This window comes from Leptosomus discolor, chromosome 3 (genome assembly GCF_034619465.1).
Source record: "Leptosomus discolor isolate bLepDis1 chromosome 3, bLepDis1.hap2, whole genome shotgun sequence".
Taxonomy (NCBI): domain Eukaryota; kingdom Metazoa; phylum Chordata; class Aves; order Leptosomiformes; family Leptosomidae; genus Leptosomus; species Leptosomus discolor.
Genome location: NC_141393.1, coordinates 69,673,875 through 69,698,636, shown reverse-complemented (window position 1 = coordinate 69,698,636; position 24,762 = coordinate 69,673,875). Strand labels below are relative to the sequence as shown.

The following is a 24,762-nucleotide window of genomic DNA, read 5'->3' as shown; positions in this document are numbered from 1 at the left end:
CAAAGCAAGAAACTTAGCAAGAATCAAAGCAAGGTCCTGTGGATTCTTCTGTGTTAGCCCAGGCCTCATCAGCGACTATACGTGTGCAAGTCGAGGATGCCAGATGAGAATCGAGGACTACTACTACACACTGGCAACAAACCACATAGAGGCAGTGACGCTGGCAACGCCCTGGAAGGGCCATTTCACCTTACCTGTCACACTTTCTTTTAGATTGTCAGCACTATAGGGCAAAGACCATCAGGGACTGTTAGACAATACACAGCCCTGCAAGAGCCAAACCCGATTCTGGCCCAGAATACACAGAATTGTATTTCAGCAGTGCTTATACATGCTTACCATTTATTTTCTTGCACCCACTGGCATCAAGAAAGTCCACCATAATCAATATTCTGCAAGCATTTTCATAGAAATGTTGGCACTAAAAATACCACAAATTAAGAGGGTCCCTTGAATGCCACAGAAGAGAGACCAACTAAGTGTGAAATGCTGTGGAGTTTCATCATGTCACATATAGTTGTCCCCATTTAGATTATTAGGATTACCCTTAACAAGTCTGATGGAAACATCAAGAGAATCTTCCCAAAAGGAAAATGTCCCTCCAGATACAAGACTTCAATGCATAGGAACATTTATCTGCCAGATTCTTTTTGTTTGTTCTGCACCTCACAACCTCATAACTTACACACACACACAGTTCACCTCAACATCAAAACACAGCTCCATGTATGTGAGCCTTTCACACTCATTCCTAAAATAATCACCTGTACAAAATACAGGGAAGCCACTGCCAATTGCAGGCTCTATTATCTCCTCAGCAGCATAAAGGGTCATATCCTTAGATGGAAATATCTGTCAGTAAGACTTGGAGACTCAGCGCCAGCTAAAAGTGGCTCCAGTATCTGAGCAAGCTTTACTAAAGGTAAAAGGACACTTCAAAGCTGAGTGATTCCATGGGTACTGGCAGCCCCAAAACGCCCTTCATATCCTCCAGTCAGAAGACAACACCAAGAAAGACACAATAGATTTTTGCAGTTGTTTGGATGGCCTTCATGCAAAACTGACCGTCAGTTTTCCGAAATCTTAATATAAAAAAAAAGTTTTATCTTTTAGTTTACCTGCTCCTGGCTAGTCCTAGAATATATGACTGTCAAGCTGCAAAGTTGTTATTCTAGAGCCGCAGATTCAGCAAGTTTCCTTTGGCTTCCTCAGCAGAAGCAAAACGTGAATTCAGCACCCCTGTCTGTGCCAACAGCCCCACCAAGCGGCCAAACACACCTACATCGCCTCTTCCAGCTCACCCTGCAACCAAAGCAGAAACGTCCCACAAAGAGCTGTTCAAATGTACAAGACTTGCTCACCTAACCCAGCCCTACTCACTTTGCCCAACCCCTAACAGAAAGAGGGCTTCCGAGGCAGTCCTGGAGATCTTCTTTCCAGCAAGGCTGTGGAGTAAAGGCAAAACGCAGCAATGAAAAAAAAAGGCTTCCTTCCTTCACAAGGAAAGCAGCGAGACACACAAGCAGGGGAAAAGGTATCACACAGCCTCTTATGTTCACATGCTGTGCCAAGCCATAACATAAGTTTGCCTACCCCATCTTACCCATTACTATTTTTTCTACTTGCAAAGATATCAAAATTGGTTTAAATTCTTCAAAAAATTAGAACAAAGCCCTGTCCTCCCTCTGAGACAACATATCCTCCTTTTTTAATAGTCTATGGCATGGCGTCTGTGCAAAGGATACTCACAAATAACAGGAAGTTCAAGCTGTGCTGTCCATACATATATTCCGGATGTTCATATGCCTGAATTCATTAAGAGGAAGTATTTTCACCTTGATGTTAATGTACAGCACTCCTCAAGTAGTACAATAGCTGCATAAAACTCTGCTGATAAGCTCCATGCCCTCTCCTCTACCCAATCCCCCCATACACACTTTTAAAAAAAAAAAAAAAAAAAATTAGGCTAAAACTGTTCAGCTCTAAAGAAGGAGACTTGGGGACAGGCTATGGACAAATCAACGGACAATCACACTTAAACTTCCTGCTTCTGGAAAGTGACCTTCTGAGTTGTAACTTATATTCACATTGATCTTCCAGGTGATCTAAGCTACTACCTGATCTATGCAGGTTCCCTAAAGAAAAGCTCTAGTAAGATCCAGAGCACAAAGCAAGTGCCTAGGCTCTGCTCTACATTAATCTGAATTGGCACCAAAGTTACCTGGTTACTCCAGCCCACAAGCAGGCGTGTACAGCCCAGTTTACAGGATATTTATACAAAGATAGAGTAGACATTAAATCTCCCACATAGGCTAGCATGCTCAGATCAGAGCTACATCCTGCTCTGGTTTCTCAAGGATCACCAGAAGCAGCACACATACAACCTTGCACATATGAAAGACACACAGATATGGACCAACAAAAGGGTTATGAACAAGTCAGATATTAAACAAGCCCATCTTAGAGTAAAAGATCTGACAATTGTTAGCATCAGAGGGAAAGTGGTTACTGCTTAAAAAGACATTCTAGATCAGTATATAGCTTTTGTTTGTTTGTTTGTTTGCTATACGGAAGGAAGAGGCAACATATAATCTACATAGAATCATAGTGTTGGAATGGACCTCTGAGATCATCAAGTCCGACTGTCAGCCTAATACCACCATGCCTTCTAAACCGTGTCTAGGAGTGCTAAATTTATCTTTTTTTGAATACCTCCAGGGACAGCAACTCTGCCACTTCCCTGGGCAGCTTGACAATTGTTTCAGTGAAGAATTTTTTCCTAATGTCCAATCTAAACCTCCCCTGGTGCCACTTGAGGCCATTCCCTCCTCCTACCACTTGTTACTTGGGAGAAGAGACCAGCACCCACCTCACTACAACCTCCTCTCAGGTAGTTGTAAACAGCGATAAGGTCTCCCCTCAGCCTCCTTTTCTCTAGACTAAACCACCCCAGGTCCTTCAGCCGCTCCTCATAAGACCTGTTCTCCAGACCCTTCAACAGCTTCATTGCCCTTCTCTGGACACGCTCCAGCACCTCAACGTCTTTCTTGCAGTGAGGAGCCCAAAACTGCACACACCATTCGAGGTGAGGCCTCACCAGTGCCAAGTGCAGGGGCACGATCACCTCCCTACTCCTGCTGGCCACATCATTGCTGATACAGGCCAGGATGCCATTGGCTTTTTTGGCCACCTGGGCATACTGCCAGCTCATGTTCAGCCGGCTGTCAACCAGCACCCCCAGGTCCTTTTCTGCCAGGCAGCCCCTTCCAGCCCCTCATCCCCAAGCCTGTAGCACTGCACTGGGTTGTTGCGACCCAAGTGCAGGACTCGGCACTTGGCCTTGTTCAACCTCATGCAATTGACCTCAGCCCATCAACCCAGCCTGTCCAGATCCCTCTGCAGACCCATCCTACCCTCGAGCCGATCAACACGCCCACCCAATTTAGTGTCATCTGCAAACTTACTGAGGGAGCACTTGAATCAATAAAGACGTTAAACTAGACTGGCCCCAATACTGAGCCCTGGGGAGCACCGCTTGTGACCAGCCGCCAGCTGGATTTAACTCCATTCACCAGAACTCTCTGTGCTCGGCCATCCAGCCAGTTTTTAACCCGGCTTAGAGTGCGCCTCTCTAGGCCATGAGCCACCAGCTTCTCTAGGAGAATGCTGTGGGAGACGGTGTCAAAGGCTTTACTGAAGTCCAGGTAGATGACATCCACAGCCTTCCCCTCATCGACTAGGTGGGTCACCTGGTCATAGAAGTAAATCAGGTTGGTTAAGCAGGACCTGCTTTTTATGAACCCACGCTGGCTGGGACCGAGTCCCTGGATGTCCTGCACATGCAGTGGGAGCACACTCAAGATGAACCACTCCATAACCTTCCCTGGCACTGAGGTCAGGCTGATGGGCCTGTAGTTCCCCAGATCCTCCTTCCACCCTTCTTGGAGATGGGCGTCACATTGGCAAGCCTCCAGGCATCTGGGACCTCCCCTGTTGACTAGAACTACTGACAAATGACAGAGAGTGGTCTGGCCAGCTCCTCCGCCAGCTCTGTCAGTACTCCCAGGTGGATCCCATCCAGCCCCATGGACATGTGAATGTCCTAAGGCATAGCAGGTCATTAATTGCTTCCTCCTGGATTATGCGGGGTTTATTCTGCTCTCCGTCCTGGTCTTCCAGCTCAGGGGGTTGATTTCCTTGAGGGTAGCTTGTCTGACTGTCAAAGACTGAAACAGAGAAGGCATTAAGTACCTCAGCCTTTTCATCATCCTTGGTGACAATGTTCCACTCCGCATCCAATAGAGGATAGATGTTCTCCTCAGTTCTCTTTCTGTTGTTAGTGTATTTGTAGAAACATTTTTTGTTGCCTCACAGCAGTGGCCAGCCTGAGTTCTAGTGACCCTATGCAACTATAAGGGAGCTAAGTTTCTTCCAAAGAGAAAAGGCCTGGCATCTTCAGGTTGACCCTGTGTGTGGCCCAACCAAAATATAAGCATTCGTATCTGGATCTAGGTAACATCTAAACAAATAAAAGATCTTGCAGATATTAGATTAGCTACAGAAATTCAGAACAAGACTTGCTGGTATGCACTGGATGTTTAGAATACAGATACAGTATAAAGCCACCTTAATAACACACTATTGCTGGACCTCGTACGTTACTGATGCTACTTCACATCATCCAAATACTATCATTGTTGACCTACCCAAGAACAGACATCAGCACTGCAGCAAGATTAAGTCCAAGGTCAAAAGTGGAAGTACAGCCAGCAGTAAGCACTGTAACGGGTCTGCATGGCAAGGTTTTGGTAGTGGGGGGGTTACAGGGGTGGCTTCTGTACGAAGCTGCTAGAAGTTTCCCCTATGTCAGATATAGCCAATGCCAGCCGGCTTTAAGACAGACACGCTGCTGGCCAAGGCCGAGCCCATCAGCAACAGCATTTTTTGCCTCTGTGATAATGTATTTAAGAGAGTGAAAAAGTTGTTGTGCAGCAGGAATTGCTGCAAGTGAGAATAAGTGTGAGAAACATCCCGCAGACACAAAGGTCAGTGCAGAAGGAGGGGGAGGAGATGCTCCAGGCACCAGAGCAGCAATTCCCCTGCAGCCTGTGGTGAAGACCATGGTGAGGCAGGCTGTCCCCCTGCAGCCCATGGGCGGTGGAGCAGATGATTGCCTACACCCCGTGGAGGGCCCCCACGCCGGAGTATGTGGGTACCTGAAGGAAGCTGTGACCCCGTGGGAAGCCTGCACCGGAGCAGGCTCCTGGCAGGACCTGTGGCCCATGGAGAGAGAGAAGCCCACGCTGGAGCAGGTTTGCTGCTAGAGACCCCGTGAGGGGGGCTCACGCTGGAGCAGTCAGTTCCTGAAGGACTGCACCTCATGGAGGAGACCCACGTTGGAGCAGTTCATGAAGGACTGAACCTGTGGGAAGACTCACATTGGAGAAGTCATGGAGGACTTTCTCCTGTGAGGGGGACCCCACATTGGAGCAGGGGAAACGTGTGAGGAGTCCTTCCCCTGCGGAGGAAGGAGCGGCAGAAAACAACAGAGTGATGAACTGACCGCAACCCCCATTCCCTGTTTTCCCCCTGTGCCGTTGGGGGGGAGGAGGGAGGAAAATCAGGATCAAAGTTACACCCGGGAAAGGAGGGAGGGGTGGGGGGAAGGTGTTCTAAGATTTGGTTTTATTTCTCATTACTCCTCTCTGAGTTAATTGGTAATAAATCACATTTCCTTTCAGTTGAGTCTGTTTTGCCCATGACAGTAAATGCTGAGTGATTTCCCTGTCCTTATCTCAACCCCACAAGCCTATTGTTATTTTTTTTCCTCTCCTCTCTCCTGTCCAGTTAAGGAGGGGGAGTGATAGAGCGGCTTTGGTGGGCACCTGGCATTTTGGCCAGGGTCAACCCACCACAAGCACAAAGGCTGATACAGAAGTTTCTCCACACTCAATGAATAACAGAGATCAATTCACAAGACCACTGAAAAGATTACTGCTTGCCTTGGACGTTTTAGCTTAAAAAAAAAGTCTAGCAGACACATTTATCGGAAAAATGAAGTATTTTTCAATTCAGCAATACACAAAACAGCACATTCCTAGCATACACATTGCTTACAACATTAGCATTCTTTTTTTATGAAGAAGAAAAGTTTGTAGGTAACACCAGGCTTTTATGGCCAGAGGAGAACAAGGTATCTTTTCTCACTTAAAGACTTATGCTACAAGAAAGCAGTGGAGAGAGGAGTATAGTAAGAAAATAAAACAAGCAGCATGAATACAGTAAGAGTTAGGGACTTTGTTGAGCTACAACCCAGGTGGACAACCAAAATGCCTTGATACCATACGCGCTCAGAGAAGGGAAGACACTATACATATATTACTAACTAATGCATTCATATGGAGCACTCTCACCTCAGTAGAAATTACACATTTGCTTACAAGATGGGAGCTAAGAATATTTTTTATATTACTCAGAGTCTAGTATCTAGCTACAAATATAGTCATGCATGCAGTCTGTATTTCTCTACTGCTCAAGACCTCACCCTGAAATAATCCGTGAGCTGGGTATAAGATGTAGTCATGAATGCCACTGTTACCAACATAGGCTTTCTGTGGGTGTTGGGTATTTTTGTTTTAAAAACTCCTTAAAAATATCATTTGACACAGATACTCCTAAACACCACCTCGGAACACTTCCCCCCTGCCGCTCCGCCAGTCCTAAAAAAACCTCTGTCATTTCCCACATAAGCCAACCTTGGTGGAAAACTAACAAGGGCTATCAAAGAATCTGAGTTTCACATATATTCAAGATGAGTGTGATACTAATACAGGGAGGATCACTTATGCTTGTCTAAGGGAAAAGAATACAGAGCTGAGCATAACCTTTTCAAAAGTCTGTAACAACTTTTAGTTGCTATTTTCAAGGACCATCTTCTTCACTGCTTACAGAACGTTAGTAGCAAAAGACATTTCATGCAATAACAAACAAAAAATACCCTACCAGAATACACATTCGAACAGTGTTACGCCAAGCTGTGTAGCAGCTACTGGCATTCAATTATTCTCACAGGTAGACCACAGGGAAGGCTGTGAAGGTCTCATTCCACTAAGAATAGCCAGGCTAGACTATCAGCTTCATGATAGATGTCGATCTATAATTCGATTAGTTCACACCAGTGTCTCAAAATAAAGGAGTTCTGCATTTTTGTTGGATTTAGGCCTTGGCCGAGGGTTCTAGGCATTTAGACAGAAGTATTAACAAAAAAGGGAAAACTTTGAATAACGCTGCCCTCTTGAGGGAAATTGAACTGTATCGCCTTAGCAAAGCCATCCTCCCTTCACTGCTGTTCAGGTCACACTACAATTCCCCCCACTGCCTTGCCGTATGGTTCAAGACGAGTAGAAGTTCTTGAAAAGCAGCAGTAGACTCACACCTAGGAATCAATTATCTCTAGATAAAATACAGTTTTGGTTATGTTTTAAGGTATTTCAGGTACAAACAATTAGGCCACTCAGAAGGCCACAACAGCCTATTGGAAATACATAAGCCTGTCCCTGGAAATCAAAGTTTTGTTTCTTCATGAACTGCAGCCTTTTATTTTACCCAACAGTCGGTGCTGCAAAACCCCTGAGAGCAGGAACCAGAACCTAGCATTTTCTTTGTCCTGCAAATTCCTAATTACTGGGCTACACAAGCATGAACTCTCTAGCCTAAGAATCTTGATCTTTACATGCAGTCTCCTGAAGGACAGTAAACTTATCCTCTCAAAGTCATCTGCTAGCTGGAGAAATCCCTTGCAGTATCTATTTGAAGCTTTTGGGAACTCCTTTCCCAAGAGCTGCTATAATATCCAGGCTGTTGAGCACAGCCCACTCCAACCAGTCTTCATGAGAAAGCAGATATGACTGCTGTATTTACAGACCGAGTCACATGAATTTACTTTAAATCCTTATAGCACCACCAAAAAAAAAGACAGGCCACGTCCCAAAATTCTCAGTTTAGTTAAAAGGAGGAATGCTTGGCTTCTAGCATCTTGTCAAGCTGGGATATAGGCTAGACTGATATGAGAAGCAGGGATCTCAAGAAAGCTCAGGGAAAAACTCTACACAAGCCTTGCCATCTGTCTTCAAGAATTTCATAGTATTGTAAGTCTGGAAATGCCTAAAAATTATCACACCATTTTGCACAGACATCAAGTTCATTAGCAAGTACTGCCAATGAGAAGCAACAGCTTCCTGTAGCTAGTATCTGTGTCACACTAGAATCCATGCTCTGCCAAAGGGAGCGGAGCACACCTGCACATGAAGAACAAAATGCTTTAATGCAGAGCGCAAAAGGAGAGATTCATTTAAAAACCTCACTTTCAAAGCACAATACCCAAAACATCAGTAATTATTCTACATGTGGCCTAGTGCATCAAAAACAAAAGGATTTTTTCTGTGCCTTGCATGTACTTATCTTTAACTCTTGGAAAACCATCTACCTCAGCAGTTAGACTTTCACTAGTCTCTACAGCAGATGCTGCTGCACAACACTGCAGGACTGTTGGGATGAAGAGCGCACTCACTTAAAAACAAAGTTGTGCTGCTGTCCTGGTTTCAGCTGGGACAGAGTTAATTTTCCTCCCAGTAGCTGGTACAGTGCATTAGGGTGAGAATAATGTTGGTAACACACGGGTGTTTCAGTTGTTGCTAAGTAGCGCTTATCCTCAGTCAAGGATTTCTCAGTTTCCCATGATCTGCCAGTGAGAAGAGCACAAGAAGCCGGGAGGGAGCACGGGTAGGACAGCTGACCCAAACTAGCCAAAGGGACACTCCATATCATAGGACATCACACCCAGTATATAAAATGGGGGGAGTTGGCCAGGGAGGGAGGATCATTGCTAAGGCATTGGTCAGTGGGTGGCAAACAATTGCACTGTGCATCACTTTTATTTCTCTCTCTCATTTTGTTATATTCCTTCTCATTACAATTATTATTGTATTTTATTATTATATTTTGTTTTACTTAAACTGTTCTTATCTCAAACCATGAGTTCTACCTTCCCCCCCCACCCACCCGACTCCCCCCTCCCAGTGTGACGGTAAGGGGAAGAGTGAGCAAGCAGCTGTGAGGTGCTTAGTTTCTGGCTGGGGTTAAACCATGACAGTACACGCATGTCACAGACTATGGGAAAACTGTACAAGAAGCTTTGTACTCAGTTAAGATTTGCATATTACAATGTAAGAAAAAAAACTTCAAAGCAAAACATTAGAAGGGTCTGATGCCTCAGTAAGAGCTTTAGAAGCAACGATCACCTGCTGTTCCTAACTGACTTGCTAGCACCTCTAGCCCATAAGAGAATCACAGAATCATTCAGGCTGGAAAAGACCTTTGAGATCGAGTCCAACCATCAATCCTGCTCCATCAAGTACACCCCTAAACCCTATCTCCAAGCACCTCACCTAAACGACCTTTAAATACATTAAGGAATGGTGACTCCACCCCCTCCCTGGGCAGCCTATTGCAGTGTCTGACAACCCTTTCAGTGAAAAATTTTTTCCTAATACCTAGCCTAAACCTACCCTGGTGCAGCTTGAGTCCATTCCCTCTTGTTCTATCATTAGTTACCTGTGAGAAGAGACCAGCACCAACCTCTCTACAATGTCCTCTCAGGTAGTTGTAGAGAGCAGTAAAGAAGAATAAAATGAACACAGAAAGATATTATCTATACAGGCTTGAATCCTCCACCCTTCATTATAAAAAGCTTCCAGTAATACACATTCCTAGAAACATACAAACCAAACTCTTTTAAATTGGAATGTTACACCAAGTCAGTTGGGAGAGTGGGGAGGGAAAAGACATAAGATAAATAGGGTTAAATATCCTTCTATCATCTATTTTAAAAAACAACATTTTAATTTTTGAAATAATTAAAAACACTGTGGCAAACAGTGCTATCACAAACTAAGGTACAAAATGCTCATCTATGTAATTTTTTTATAGGACTGAGCACTCAGACTTTCTAATAAACACAGATGAGGGTTCAATACCCCACAGAGCAGAAACAACGAGTTCAAGCACCTAGAGGTACTGCACTGTTAACTAAAATAATACTCTTGAGTGTTTACAGTCACCAATATTCATGATGAGAGTAAGTTAACATTTGCATGGATGCTACTGCTCCATCAGGATTTAATCCTAATTGAGTAATGGTAGCAGAATATCAGCTATTACTGACTTATCTCAAACAGTGTGTCCATTCAGGCCAAGACCAAAGCACCAGGTCTTCTCAGACCAAAGTTTGCAGAACAGATTCTATGAAGAGCAGGATTCTGTCTAAGTGTCAAGCAATTTGGTGTTGGCAAGAGTTGCATTATTACCACTAAAATCAGAGACTGAGTGAAACAATACAAACAGGCTAAACCAAGTGTTTTCTTATCCACATTAGTGAGCTCACAACATCAGGATCTGTCTAGATAGCTAAATGTGTTCTGACATGGTTTTTGAGAAAGCTGTCTTTTGCCTACAATAATTAACCAACCCCATACAAAGCACAAGCTCTTGAGTTCAGATATGAGCATAAACATAACGCAAGTGGAATACAAGCGAAGACAGGTCTAAGAACTATTTCCGGGAGACTGAACTCTAAGCAGCCCCTTCTTCAGTTCAGCAATTTTATCTTCTCTTGAGGCTGCGTAACTCTTTGCTGTCTTAATGAGAGAGTCATGATGCTTCTCCAACCCAGCCTTCAGATTTAGGTATATTTCCTACAAAGAAGAGATAAAGGGGGGTAAACAAAACCAACAGCAACAAAGTTAACACTCATGGTTTATAAGGATCTAAGTGAGAGTGGCCTAGTGGTCTCAAGTGATTTCAAAGGTACCTCATCCCTGGCTTAAGATGCAGCATTCACAGAACACAGGAAAGTTACAAAACATCAGAAGAATAAGGGCAGCCACAAACAAAATCCCAATATTATGATTCTGTTGTAATTCTAGTGGTCACTATTAAGACAGTCAAACAACCAGCACTATCCACCCAAACACCACCTGCACAGCCTACTCATTTTCAGGGCCAGTAAGTATTCTTCTATCTACACAGCCCAAGTCAAAAATCAGTTTTGAGAACACCAAACAGGATTCCTTTAGGAAAAACACCCCTCACCTTGGCTTTCATGTCTTCTTTTTCAGCATTCTCATTCAGCTGCTGAATTTTGAATCTTGTCTGTTGGATTTCCTTGTGAATGGCCGTCACCTTATCATACACAGCACCCCTCTTCTCCTGAACTCTGTTACAATATCTAAAGGTGGGAGAAAAAAAAGTTAGTCCTGAGCCATTTGAATAAGTGCAGATTAAACCCCACCACAAGCAAAGTTTGCATTTTATGAGCATGAAACTGGCAGCTTCTAGAAGCAGCGCTATAGAGAATTCACTTGCTTGGAAATTTGTCCAATTCTTAAACTAGAACAGCTTAGGCACAAGAAGTCAAATTCAAAGTGGACTTGAGTTCGTTGAAGAACCGCAGCTGATGCCAATCAGGACAACTCAAGCGACTCCAGTGGCACCAGCCCAACAGACAGCTGGACACTGCATCTTCCTGCCTTTGTGTAACGCAGTACAGGTGTCAGTGGAGAGCCCTACCTAAAGGCCAGCCACTGGACCAGGTTAAAAGCCATATAGCTGCACTCGATGTTTCAGCATAATTGAAAGTCACACATTTTCCTTAGCCCAAGAGCTCCCCCCCCGCCCCCCCAAGTCAGAGCTCTAATCTCATACATTGAAGCATGCTGTATGCAACATCCAGTCCATCATTTCACTGCATCCTAAAGATCAAATAATATTTTGCCAGCTTGTAGGTAAATTCGGATAGCTCCAGCTGTGAGCTGCCATGTAATCAGCAAAGGGTTAGTGTGGGAACAGATTTACTCTGACTTCAAGTGCAAAACCCAGCAGTTTATACTAAGCATTTGTACAATAATTACAGTTGGAACTGTAGCAGCTGCTTTCTCTCAAGAATGCTGAAATCACTCTTACTTAGCAAGAGCTTACTTACATCTTCCTACCTCGAGGGAACAGTCAGGACACATACTCTTATTCACCAGCAAAATCTCTTGTTTTCAAACCAAGGTTACCTCCCTTCCCCTCTTGCTTATCAAAGCATCTAATTCCATCACTCAAGGGATATAGCAAACATTAAAACCAGATAAATCAACAGTAAGTTTTAACATAAAGGAGCATTAGATTATGTTATTTTTATTCTTTATTTGGAAGGAAAAGTAGCTTTTAATTAAATCTCCTTTAGCTGGTAGGAGCAATAATGAGGAGCAAGGAAGCCTGGGAATCTTGCTGCCATTCTACACACCACACAAACCTTATCAGCATGACTAAATCTTGGTTGACCCTCTCAGCTATGTGGAAAAAGCTCTTTTCCAGAGTTCACCTACCCAGCCAGTAATTTTCCATATTCCCTTTCCTATCCACGTACCAAAAAAAATGTTATATAATAAGCTTTCTCTGTAACAGTTCAGCTCTTCTAACCTCACACCGAAGCTACAACCTTACAACGCTGCAGTTTGCTGCTGCAGAAGTGACTGCTGTGCTGTAAACACTGCCTTGCAACTTGCCTTTAGCATATGGTAGGAAGGAAGATGGGCTAAGAGGCTTTGATCAAATGACACTTTTCCTTTTGTTTTAGAAGCATCATGTCAGGATAATACTCCTCTGAGATACAAGCCCCATTTCCCCATGGGTCTTGAACATCTTTGATAATGAGCAAAAGTGGCAAGGGAAATTATGAAAAATTCATGAAAGGCAAATGGGGCTTTGTTGAAGTCTGATAAGTTGGAAAATTATCCCAATGTGACATTCTCTTTAAGAGGATAAAAGAATCAAGAATAAGCATTATAAATTAAATTAGCGCTCCAATAAAAGAATTGCTGTCAAGTCACATTGCAATTATTGATTTGAGACCCCAAGTCCCTGCCTGCAGCATTACTGGTCTTCATACAAAGCTATCCCACATCGCTCATTTTCTTCTTACTGCTAAGCTACATTTTTTTTCACCAGACACAAACTTTGGTAGCACATAACGAAGACATAAAGTAGCATCAGGCAGAAATATCAATTCATTCATACTCAAATATAGTGTGCTTATATTGCTCAACATCTTCACGCTTCTTTTTTATCCTTATTTCAGCTGTAGACAGCTTCTCATGTTTTGCAGTGACCAATCTCTTTAAGGACATTTCATCTGTCTTCCCCTTTTTCAGCTCTATCTGAGCACTCTCTAGCTGGTCCTCCAGATTTCTGACCTAGAATACATAAGAATTATTGAAATAAATTAAATGAGGGAAAAATAATCAAAACAGCATACCCAGTTATACTACAAGTAGCTTCCCGCTTTTTGAAGATTTAATTTCTAACCAATTCTCCAGTCATAGCCCAGTTCCCTAGTCTTTATGTGATTTTATGCATCCAAATGGACAATACCCCATCACTTAAAATGATTTTCAGAAGTTGCTATGAGTTCTGCTATAGCTCTTAGCCAAGGGTAATTAGAACATATGCTACATAAATACCCAAAAAGACTGCGTACCATTTTTCAAATGCTCCTAACAATTGCATTCTCCCAAAACTGAGTAGCAAGGTACTGTGTTGTGACAAAGATTTCACCAGGGAAAAGCTGGCTTAGTAATATTAAAAGTAAAATTAAAGGCACTTAAGACATGACTCGTCATGAAGTAGTAATTTCTTGCTCTTAGTTTCTGCTCTCTAGGCAGAAGGAACTGACTCTCACTTTCCTTCTTCCATCATTTCCTACCAACAATTCCAAGACAGTTCAAACTATTTTAGGTCAGGTTTCTATGGCAATAAAGGCTTTGACTGTTAAAGTGGTCAACAGTACCTTAGCTAGGGGCATGCAGCAAAGCAGCAGCTATGTTCTACTGATGTTTTTAAGAATGAGATATTGATTCTACCCAAATTCTTTCTTTTTGGGTAATAGGAGAGATGGGATCTTTCAAAATACAGACATTTACTGATGATCACCCATCTTGCTTAGATATTAAGTTCTCCTTAACCAGATACATTTTCAATACAAACCTCTGATAATACACTAGCCAGTCTCTCCACATTTGCTCCCTGTCTTTCCATCTTCTTTTGATATGACTGCACCTCCATTTGGCACGACGGCAGAACCTCAACTAGGTCTCTATAACCTTCATATTTCTCAATAACTTCTTGCTTTAAAGAGAACAGACTTATTAATGAAACAGCTTTGAGGTTCAGCACTCATTTTGTACAGTATTAATGCATATTGACTATTGTACCCATTCGCTCATTGTTTAACATACTAGAATTAATATCTAGAAGTTACTGAAATGACATCTTCAGTTTGTAAAAAAAGGCATTTACTTGGAAAGCACAGGAAAAGCGACATGCAAGTGTTTTACACTGAACTAACTAGCTTGTTACAACAGCTTTCAGGACAGAAAAAAGCTGTACAGTGAAGAAATTCTATACTGGTTAAACAGCAGTTACGTAAAGCAACATAAAAACAGATGTCTGGAATTACAGCAATAAAGTTTACACCTTTGGAACAAAAACACTTAGGGAGAAAAAGTTATGCAAGCTTCACTGATGTATGAGCGATCATGAACCACAAACATTTAAAGACTGGACATCACTATTAAAAAACCCCAAAAAAAAAATCTAGGAAGGGAACTCAGTACTCAGCATACTAGCAGAGACAGACACCAATTCCAGAAACAGTGAATGATAACAGAGACTGTGAAGTATGTGTTCCAAATCCAAGGACATTTGTGAGCTGCCAAAATATTGTCTTCTCTTGAGAGCAAACAGCCAGACAGGTATAGTATAGATTCAAGAGTTCTACACCTAGTTTCACAAATAAACAGTTACTCATCAAGGTCAATGCAGCAGTGACTGCAATCCTGCTCTCCCCCCATACCGCCCCCCAAAAGCCACCAACACAAAAACACATCCAAAAAAGCCATTGCCACAACAAATTCAGTTTTCTCTGAAGTTGTGACTTCATTTCAGACTAACCACAGATCTGTCCACTTTTGACTAGAATTGTATGTCATTCACAAAGCAGTTCTAGACGACAGTTCAATTAAACTTGTGCTTTTTCTAACAGAATACCTCCTTGCGTGGACAGAGGAAAACCTCACCTTGGATTTCTTGAGTTTCTTAACAGTTTCTTTCATCAGTTCTTTGTAATTTTTCAGTTCCTCTGGACTCTCCACAATTTTTGATTTCAGCTGCTCTTGTTCTTCTTTCAAAGTAGCCATTGTCACTTTAAGTTCGTTCTAGTTAAGACAAACACACTGTCAATATTAGCAATTAGATGAACAAAGAGAAATTGTGAAGCATGGTTTGCCAGGATCTTATGACTAGACAGGTTTTCTGTTTTAAGTCATTCCTCATTAGCAAATTTGTTTAAAAAATAAATTCCTCTAATCCTCAGCATTAACATTCCCAAAGCAGTTAATAGTCCATTTTGCTCCCTGAACCTGCTTCATGCTCACCAGGGTGCAATACTAAATCACAAGAAGAGCATTTAACTAGTGCTCCACAAAAAGCCTGACAGATAATACGTATTACCAGCAGATCTCTCCTTCAGAACCCCTCACCTAGGGCAACTGAGGCAGTCGCTGCAGAGTTTCAAAGCCAGCTGTATCAACCTGCTGTAAGAGCAACAAGCTTCCTGAGCAGCCCCTCAAAAACCTGTTTTGTCCCCACCAGGTCAGTGCCTGCCTCATTAGCCATTCTATGCACCCAAGGTAAGCACATAGCTTCTCAGAAGTCCACATTTCTTGCCCTTTAACAGATCAGCTTCCTGGACACAGCCAGAGCTTTACATTGCAGAGCTGTGCATTTAAAGTTAACAACAAAACAAGCTACTGCAGTAAGGCTTCCATGGGGGTGAAAAGCAAAGCCAAATAAGTTCTTTTTTTAAAAAAAAAAAAAACCACTAATAATCACCACCTGAATGTTACCTAGCTCCAAGAATAATTTGATCCCAGAAAGAGATGATCTATTAGTTGACCTGAGATGCAAGCTACAGCCTACACCTACACAGAGGTGTACTTACCAGTTTTCGGGTACTCTCCGCAATATCTGACTTCTTCTGCGAAATCACTTCTTGCAAAGCTGTCTAAAAAAGCAACAAATTTTAATTAAGCATCTCTACAACTGCTACCCCATTTACCCTTCTATCACAGATCTATCTACAAGAGAAATCCCATTTATGGTTTCTTTGGAGTACCATAATTAGCAGACAAAATTGCAATCTAAGATTTAAAAAACAGAGAAGAACATCTTTGTTGAAAAAGCCACCAGGAGCACTAGGGATGCAGCCAGCAGTAAGTAGCTAAGAACAGGGATAAAAGTCGGACTATCTCTGTTCTTACTGATCCTGGCAGCGTTATACACACACAACCTTCTTCGCAAGAGGCACTGTTCTTGAGAACAAACTAATACAAGGTCCCCAATAACACAGAAGTCAAACACATGGTTAGTAACATTAATAGCAGAGGCATGAGACTTTAAAAAGTTACCAATTACCATGATTAAAAAAACACCATTAAAAACCAAACCATCTAACCACAGATTTCCCCCCCCCCTCCTCCAAAGCAGCTCAAAAGGTTACCTATGAGACCTTAGAGGCAAGTTGCCATTGCTGGAGAATTACCCCTGCAATCAACCCTACCCTTTTTGCCAGGCATTCCCTTGGGTGACCCTTCTTAGGCCTCATTTATTGCCATGGCTCACCTCCAGTTCTAACTCTTCAAATTCAGGTGGAAAACAAAGAAAAACATACACATCACACTTCTGAAAAATAACAGTTATCTCCCAAGTCACTGCAGTAATGCATTTCAAAAAGAAAGAGCCAGATACACTTTTGTATTCCCCAAGTCTAATTTCAAGTACGTTTCACATTCTTTAGAGTGAAATGAGGAGTTGGTGCTAGGGGTTCGACAAGACATTGTGTTGCAATGACCTTTGTTTTAAATCAGAAAAGTCACCTTTATACTTTGTAGAAGTAGGGAGAGGGGAACAGAATCAACAGAAATAAGGAATACCCATGATGAAAAGCCATAGCAGCATTCCAGAGAAATACATAACCAGATCATACTTGTTTCCGACGATAGTCTTGCCTTAGTAGTTGCTCCAGTTCTCGAATGTTGTCTGTCAGTTGCTTGACCTCTGCTTGGTGTTCAACTGGAACAGTACTAAGCAAAAAATAAAGATATTGGACAGCTTCAGCATCATAACAGTCAGGTCAACAGAGTACAGTAGATAAAATAATCACTATCTCCAAAGAGTTTACAACCAGTAACTTTAGTAAGGAGGGCAAGACCATCTCAAATTAGTAAGTCTTACAAGCAAAGAAAAGTAAGATTTTGCAGTTGGAGCATAATCTAAAGAACTATTTTGTCAAGAAGTGGCACAAACATAATAGAGGATTGAGTTTAAAGATCATGTTAAGCAAAGCACAGAAGAACAATACTTCTACCAATTCTTATGGTGATTTTCATTTCTGAAATTTGCATATTACCTGCCATAGAAACAGCTTGTATTACAGTAGACCTATAGCTAGCTAGAGAACCCCCTGTCTAGCACATACCAAGCACAGCTATTAGAGAAAAAACTGTTTTGAAAGCTATCTTGGAAACTAGCCATCTCTTCATCCTATTATCCACTAGCGAAAACAAAACTTAATGGTGCAAAGACACAGGCAATAGGACTAAATGGCCTGAAACGGAGAATGGGGGAAACATGTTGAATAACTAAAGGAAGACAACTTTACCCATCTATTAAGCTAAAGATGAGCTTCCTACAGCTATTGAAGAGATAAAGACATACCACTAAAAACCAATTATAACAGCAAAAAGTTTCACCGTAGTCCCCAACATACAAAATAGAGTAACCTCTCAAAGCCACCATATACTCCCAAAGTCACATTTTTATTAAGCTACTTCTGTAACCCTGAGCTCAGCCCAACAGCAACATTGCTATATTTTCTGCTGGGCACCTTTCCAGCCACTCATCCCCAAGCCTGTAGCACTGCATGGGGTTGTTGTGATCCAAGTGCAGGACCCGGCACTTGGCTTTGTTAAATCTCATAGCATTGACCTCAACCCATTGATCCAGCCTGTCTGGATCACGTGCACTGAACAAGGAAAGTCAGCCAAGTCAAGTGCATCTCACAGTGCTTACTTACTCCTCCTCATACTCACTTCAGTTTCTCCAGCTTCAGTGCTGCCTCACGATTTGATGTTTCCAGTTGTTGGTGTTTCTCCATGGCTGATTTCTGCAAATTAAGTATTCAGAGATGTTTTTTATTTTAGAGGAATATGGCTTCTCTCAGGGCTTTTTTTAGACCCCTACTCATCATTATTTCACATGAAGTGCACCATCCCTAACTACTGAGATATTCAGAAGAGAAACCACCTGGAAGCCTAGCTTCAGTTCACCAACTGTTACATCTGTCTTACCAAAACAATGCAAGGTGTCAAACCTTGGCTTACCAAGCTAAACTATCCAATAAGTTACTGGAAAAAAGCCTTCAGATAATAGCCAGATCATGGTTATACAGAAACCTTCACGATTTTGACAAGCTCCTCCACTCTTCTAAACTAACATATTCCCTTAAGGGCTTTGCAAAGGTTTTCTCTAAACCATTTACAGTAGCTGTGTACGCTTATAACATGTTATACAGTTGTACAAGTTTTACATAATCTTAAACTGATACTTTCCTGTATTACCTGGCTACATTTAAAGAGTCTAATGTGTTATTTAAACATGCAGTTAAACCACAAGCTTTATGCTCCCAGTTCTAGGTTACCTACTCAAGTATAATTAATGTTATCTGGAGTAACATGGCATGCAGTCTTACATAGTTTAGTTGTAACTCCAGGTAGACCTCACGTCGGAATTCTCTGAAATTTACAAAGTTGAGAATGCCACTCAGGAAGCGAACTGTCCTCTTTGTTTCTGAAACAGGAATTGCAAGCCATCACTGTTCTGGTTTCCACATGCTTTGGTCGCAGTTGTTTAGAAAAAGTTAGGCAAAACATAGTTCAGAGAAGATACAGAAATTACAAAACAACAGAACCAACATTAGTTCTTCCAGTACTCACCTTGGAAAGATTTCACAGGCTACACAAAAATTAGCACCAAGCTATGAACTTACAATATCATAACAATTCTATGCAATTTAACAAATGAAAATGGCACCTAGGAGGAGTATTAAAACACAGCCCACAATAAAACTGAAGTCAGGGAGAGAGTGTCAATCTTGGACTATAACTCTGAAGACAGAATCTCACTGTAACTATCAGGCTAACTAAAGACAGCAGTTTGAACTGCAGGGACTTTTTGTCTCTATTCCAAGCAAACTTTGTGAAAGATGATTACAAAGGCCTTGAATGTCTTAGTAAAGAGCCAGAAGTGAAAAAGCTCTTCAGAAAAGCCTTTTCCAAGTTGTTTGTGTTGTACCAGAATCACCACAGCTGGATATTGAAAAGGGTGAAGCAAAAAAAATCCAAATTGCTTCCTACATAGGCATCAGCATAACAAATCCTACAGCATTCCAGAGTTGCCAGCATAATTTTCGTTACCATCTGTTCTTACACTGTTTCAAATATGTCACAGTCCACTCTCCAGACCAGCAATTCAACAGACTCATAGCATTCAAAACTCCCCTCAGTTATTTAACTGTATTAGCCTACACAAGGAATAAGGAGGAGAACTGCTCACTAGAACCAGCTTGTCTGCAGGCCACAGCAAGGGTCAGAAGAGTAGCTAGAAGCCTGGGACAGGTCTCTGTACGAGATGCCCATATGGCTAAGCCAAATGAGCAGTACCTGGATATCAAGTGACACCTACCACCCCAGGAAACACAAGAATCACAATGCACTTGCTTACTTGGGTTTAAAACATCAGCAATTTGAAAATCATTAATCCGGCACACTGGAAGTAAGCGCTCCCTGCAAGGAAAACAAAATGCAACCTTATCTGCAGTGACCATTACTCAGTTTTTGTGCTATATCCATTTACCACAAAACAGATCTCGTCCTGTCGTCCCAGAGCACATGTACAGTAAGGACAAGACAACAGTAAGTCTCATGAGAATAACACAGTAGGCTCCACACACAGATCAGCATTAAAAAAAATTTGTATTCTTACAGCATCTCACAAATGTTTCTATAGACGAAATACTTGCTTGTAGAACAACTTTGAGCTTAATCAGGGAACTCCTACACTTAGCTGTTAGTCAGTCCTCCCCTTACAACTGAAATGAAGCTTATAGTCTAACACCCACCTCATTCAAACAAATACCTACACAGAATTCAGACAGCCAATTTACACAACAGGTACTTAAGATCCCTCTTCCAGGTGTAATGACAACCCTCTAGCAATTCAAAGTACAGATTTCTGCTCCATCTTGGTGAGGCTGGATTATTTAACACATTCATTTTGACAAGATAGCTGCCTGCTGAGAAATTTACTCTAAACGTTGCTGTCCCCTGTTCATCTGCACATTTCACTTCGCTCATAGCCAACAAGCAGTGGAATCACCATCAGCAAAAAGGAATAAAGACCCACTATTTGCAATAAAATGGACCTTCAGAGGGAGTAGCAACTGAATAGATGCAGCATCTTCTACTTACATGTGAATATACAAATTACAAACAGGTAGAAAGCCTTCAAATATCTGTGGATACATTATGTCGACGTTGACTGGCATCTAAAGAGTAAAGAGAGTCAATGCATTAAGTAGAGAATACTTAAAAATACACAGGTTTGTTTCCACAATATAAGATAATTCAAATATGTTAAACACACTGAGGATGGTCTCCCCATCCACAGGGAACACATTAGAGGCTGAAGAATGCCATCAAGTTAATCAGCAGACTATTTTAAGTGTCAGTTTTGGCTGTTCAAAATATAAAATTCAATCTAAACCCTCTGTTTTAATTTGTTCAACACTGGTGCAGAAGGACAGTTTCTGCATTACACATCTAACAACATGAAGCTCTTTCTTTAAAGACCCTGCAATTCACACACTCAACTGTTTTATGAAGTCAAAAGGAAAAAGATAGTGGTACACCGTCACCTTTTTCTGATAGTTTAAACCTCATAATACAGTATCCCAGCTAATGCCATTGCCTGAAGAACTGAGTTATCTTGCACACCGATGATCTTCCCTTTCAGTTTATCCAAAAATGGCACAAGACAATACTATTTATTCTCACTTTCAGGAATCAGTTTTTGTCTAACAGAGACAGAACATAAATTAAGTGTTAATCAACAAGGTATCAATTAACCTCCTGCCACACCTCTCCTTACTTTCCTCTCAGCTAATGGAGAAGTAGAGATTATCAAACACTAAAAGCAACATTTACTTTCCTTCCGGACCAGTCTAACATCTAAGCAGAGACCCTCCTCCAGCCATGGCAAAGGCAGATGCCCAAGGAGACAATACATATTTTCAAGGGCAGAGATAGTGTCCCTTCATAAGCTTGTCCAATCCCTTCTAGACCTTACAGACATTTCTAGCACCCACAGCATCTCAAAAAAAAGAATTCACAGCTTAACCACAGAAGGAGAGGGTTCTCCACAGAGCCTTTCCTTACAGCCTACAGCGGTAAGTGAGCTCCTCTTCATGCCCACTAGTTCCCACAGTGAAGAAGGGAGTCTCCTTTCCATAAAAAAAACAAACAAACAAACAAAAAAAAACAAACCAAAAAAAAACAACACACACAGAGACACCAGGAAACCCAGAGGCAGTGCACCCACAAAACCACTATTTCTGCAAGTATCTTGAGCTGAAGCCAACTTCCAGACTAGAAGCAATGACCAAAGCAACTTCTCAGACATAATCAGCAAGGCCTCAGCAACAGCTACAGATGATGCTCCCAGGTTCATTTATCTCTGGTACATGACCCATGCTGACGACTGCACTGCAGTACTTCACTCGCATTCCTGCCTAAGTGAACAGACTAGTTGCCTCCCTGAACACGAACGCCCATGGGCATACAGCATCTCACACAGACATTTGTGGCAATAGAGGCAGAATTTCTAAGCTCTCATTCATGCAACTACAATGTACAAAACAGTAAGCTACTTGCCATTTGCTAGTGAGAAGAGAGAGATACTTCAACATTTAATTCTTAAGTGCAATATTTTTTTGCTTTCAGATTTCATTACACCTGCCACTACAGACATACCATGTAGAAATGCTCCAGGCGGATTCCATATACCTTCTGCAGGATTCTCATGTAAATCATGTGTAAAACTTCAAGCTGCAAGAAGAAAGGACATTAATCAGTATTCCACATGATTGATTATTCAGGGCTCCCAGACTAGGCCATAAAAGTAGTTCTGCCTTTAACACATGAAAACCAATTTCACTGAGCCACCAAGGCTAAGAATTTTTACTTTCCAATAGTTTGCAGTTCAAGTATTATCTTGTAATACAATTATAAGAGACAGCAATCCACTCGGGCAACTACAGTCCTAACTGCCACAGCTATCCGCTGTTTTTCGTTACATGGCTGCTCACTGAGCAGTTTTCAAACCAAGTGACACCAAAAATCTAAATAAGGTCACAGGTGATAATCCCATAGCAAAGAGTGCCCTTCACAATGTTATTAAAACGGAGGGGCAAAAAAATACCTACAGGCCAAACAGTTATTCATTTACAGCACTAATCCATGATCAATTCAAATCAATCTTGCCTCTTAAAAACAGTCATCCCATCGTTCCCTATGCAAGCAGGGCCAGCCTCCTCCTTCAGCAGGCATAAGCACTTGCACAGCAGCACAAGGAACAACATTGGCGTGTATCAGGAACAGTGATGTCAGCAGGAGTAGGGAGGTGATTGTGCCCCTGTACTCGGCGCTAGTGAGGCTGCACCTTGAGTACTGTGTGCAGTTTTGGGCCCCTCTCTACAAGAAGGACACTGAGGTGCTGGAGAGGGTGCAGAGGCGGGCTACCAAGCTAGTAAAGGATTTGGAGCAGGTCTTGTATGAGGAATGGCTGAGGGATCTGGGGCTGTTTAGCCTGGAGAAGGGAAGAGAAGGCTCAGGGGAGACCTTATTGCTCTCTACAATTACCTGAAAGGAAGGTATAGTGAGGTGGGGGTCGGTCTGTTCTCTATAGTAACAAGCGACAGAACAAGGGGAGATGGCCTTAAGCTGCACCAGGGGCAGTTCAAGCTGGACATTAGGAAGAATTTCTTGACTGAAAAGGTTGTCAGGCATTGGAACAGCCTGCCCAGGGAGGTGGTGGAGTCACCATCCCTGGAGGTGTTTAAGAAACAGGTAGGTGTTGTACTTAGGGACATGGTTTAGTGGTGTTGGTAGACCTAGGACAAAGGTCAGATTCTATGATCTTGAAGGTCTCTTCCAACCGAAACTGTTCTACAATTCTGTTCTATTTTCTATCAATTCAGTTTTAAATCCACTTCTTTGTTGAGGACGCTGCAAGCCTGCACTAACATTAATGGTCAGATGACACAAGAAAAAAGGGTGCAGAGCAGGGAAGAGTTGCTTTTTACAGGACTGGTATAATAGCTTACTTGGTCAACTAGTGCTTTTGAAATCATGACACTATGCCATACACAGTGGCTATTTTGATCTAGTTCACACAGCACTGATAAAGACAGACCATGTAATTTCACGTCTGTCCGTTTACAAACTCACGCCCTTCCTGGTGGGGCTCGAACAAGCCTCTCCCAAGCTGAAGGGAGGAGAAGCTCTATGCTCAGCCCTAGAGCTAGCCTGCCGCATCGGAAGGCCTCATCACCTCCCTCGGAAGGCGCTGCTGCCCGCCAAAGCCGGGGCAGCCATCACGCAAGAAACCAACCAGCGTGCAAGCCTCCGGCGCTACGGCACGCGGGGGGGGCGGGGCGGGGCGGAAGCGGCCCGAGCGCGGCGGCGCTCCCAGGACGGCTCCCCCCGCCACCACCGCCCCGCCAGCGCGGGCCGCGGCCCCCCCGGAACGCCCTCACGCACCTTGGGGCTGCCGAACACGTCGCCCTTGACCAGGTTCCGGGCCTCGGCGCCCGTCAGGACGTGGCTGCGGAGGTAGCTGATGATGTCATCGGGGCTGTAGCGGGGGAAGGTCAACGTCTCCATCCCGCCGCCACCGGCAACGGCCACGCCGCCAACCGCCACCGCTGGCCGCGGGTTGAATCTGGCGGGCACCGCCTCTGCCCGCGCCCCGCGCCTCGCGTCAGCCCGCCGACGGCCTATCCGCGACCGCGCCGGGGAGGGGGGCGGGGCTTGATGAGGCGAGGCCCCGCCCCGCCGCGGCGCGCGTCAGCCGGTGGCCGTTAGGGGCGGGGCAGCGGGGCGGCGCTCGGGGGGAGCAGGGGCGGGAGCGGGGGAGGGGAAGGGAGAGGAGGGGCCCGCGCGGCTGCTGGGAGCGGCGCGGCCTGGCCCCTGCCGGGCGGCGGGGTCCGCGGCTCCACGTCGGGGGGCGCGGGGTGGCTCCGCTCGCCGCCGCGGTGAGGGCGAGCCCCGCGCCCTGCCGCCCCGGGGCCGCGGAAGGCCGCCGGCTGGGCGTGCTGCGCGCGGCGCGGGCAGCCAGCGCCAGCGGCTCTCTGCAGGGGCAGGGCGGGTCTTGAGCACCGTGAGGAGTCGGCATGGCGAGTCAGCAGGGGGAGCTGAGGCGGCTCTGGAAAACTGGCCGTCGGTAAAAATGCCTCTGGAAGAACCTCCTTAGCCGCCTTCTCCTGCCCCC

General features: G+C 43.5%; 1 protein-coding gene across 1 annotated transcript; it reads right to left on the bottom strand.

Annotated features, from left to right (window-relative positions):
* Positions 1 to 10,601: 10,601 nt before the first annotated feature.
* Positions 10,602 to 24,155, bottom strand: NUF2 (NUF2 component of NDC80 kinetochore complex). Its single transcript, XM_086462948.1, has 13 exons — positions 24,033 to 24,155; positions 22,245 to 22,319; positions 20,685 to 20,761; positions 19,939 to 20,000; positions 18,908 to 19,005; positions 18,249 to 18,322; positions 17,144 to 17,240; positions 16,100 to 16,162; positions 15,177 to 15,314; positions 14,086 to 14,226; positions 13,120 to 13,295; positions 11,149 to 11,284; positions 10,602 to 10,751 (listed from the first exon to the last, which is right to left on the bottom strand). Exons 1-13 carry the CDS (start codon positions 24,153 to 24,155, stop codon positions 10,602 to 10,604), a joined length of 1,410 nt encoding a protein of 469 aa, XP_086319074.1.
* Positions 24,156 to 24,762: the final 607 nt, after the last annotated feature.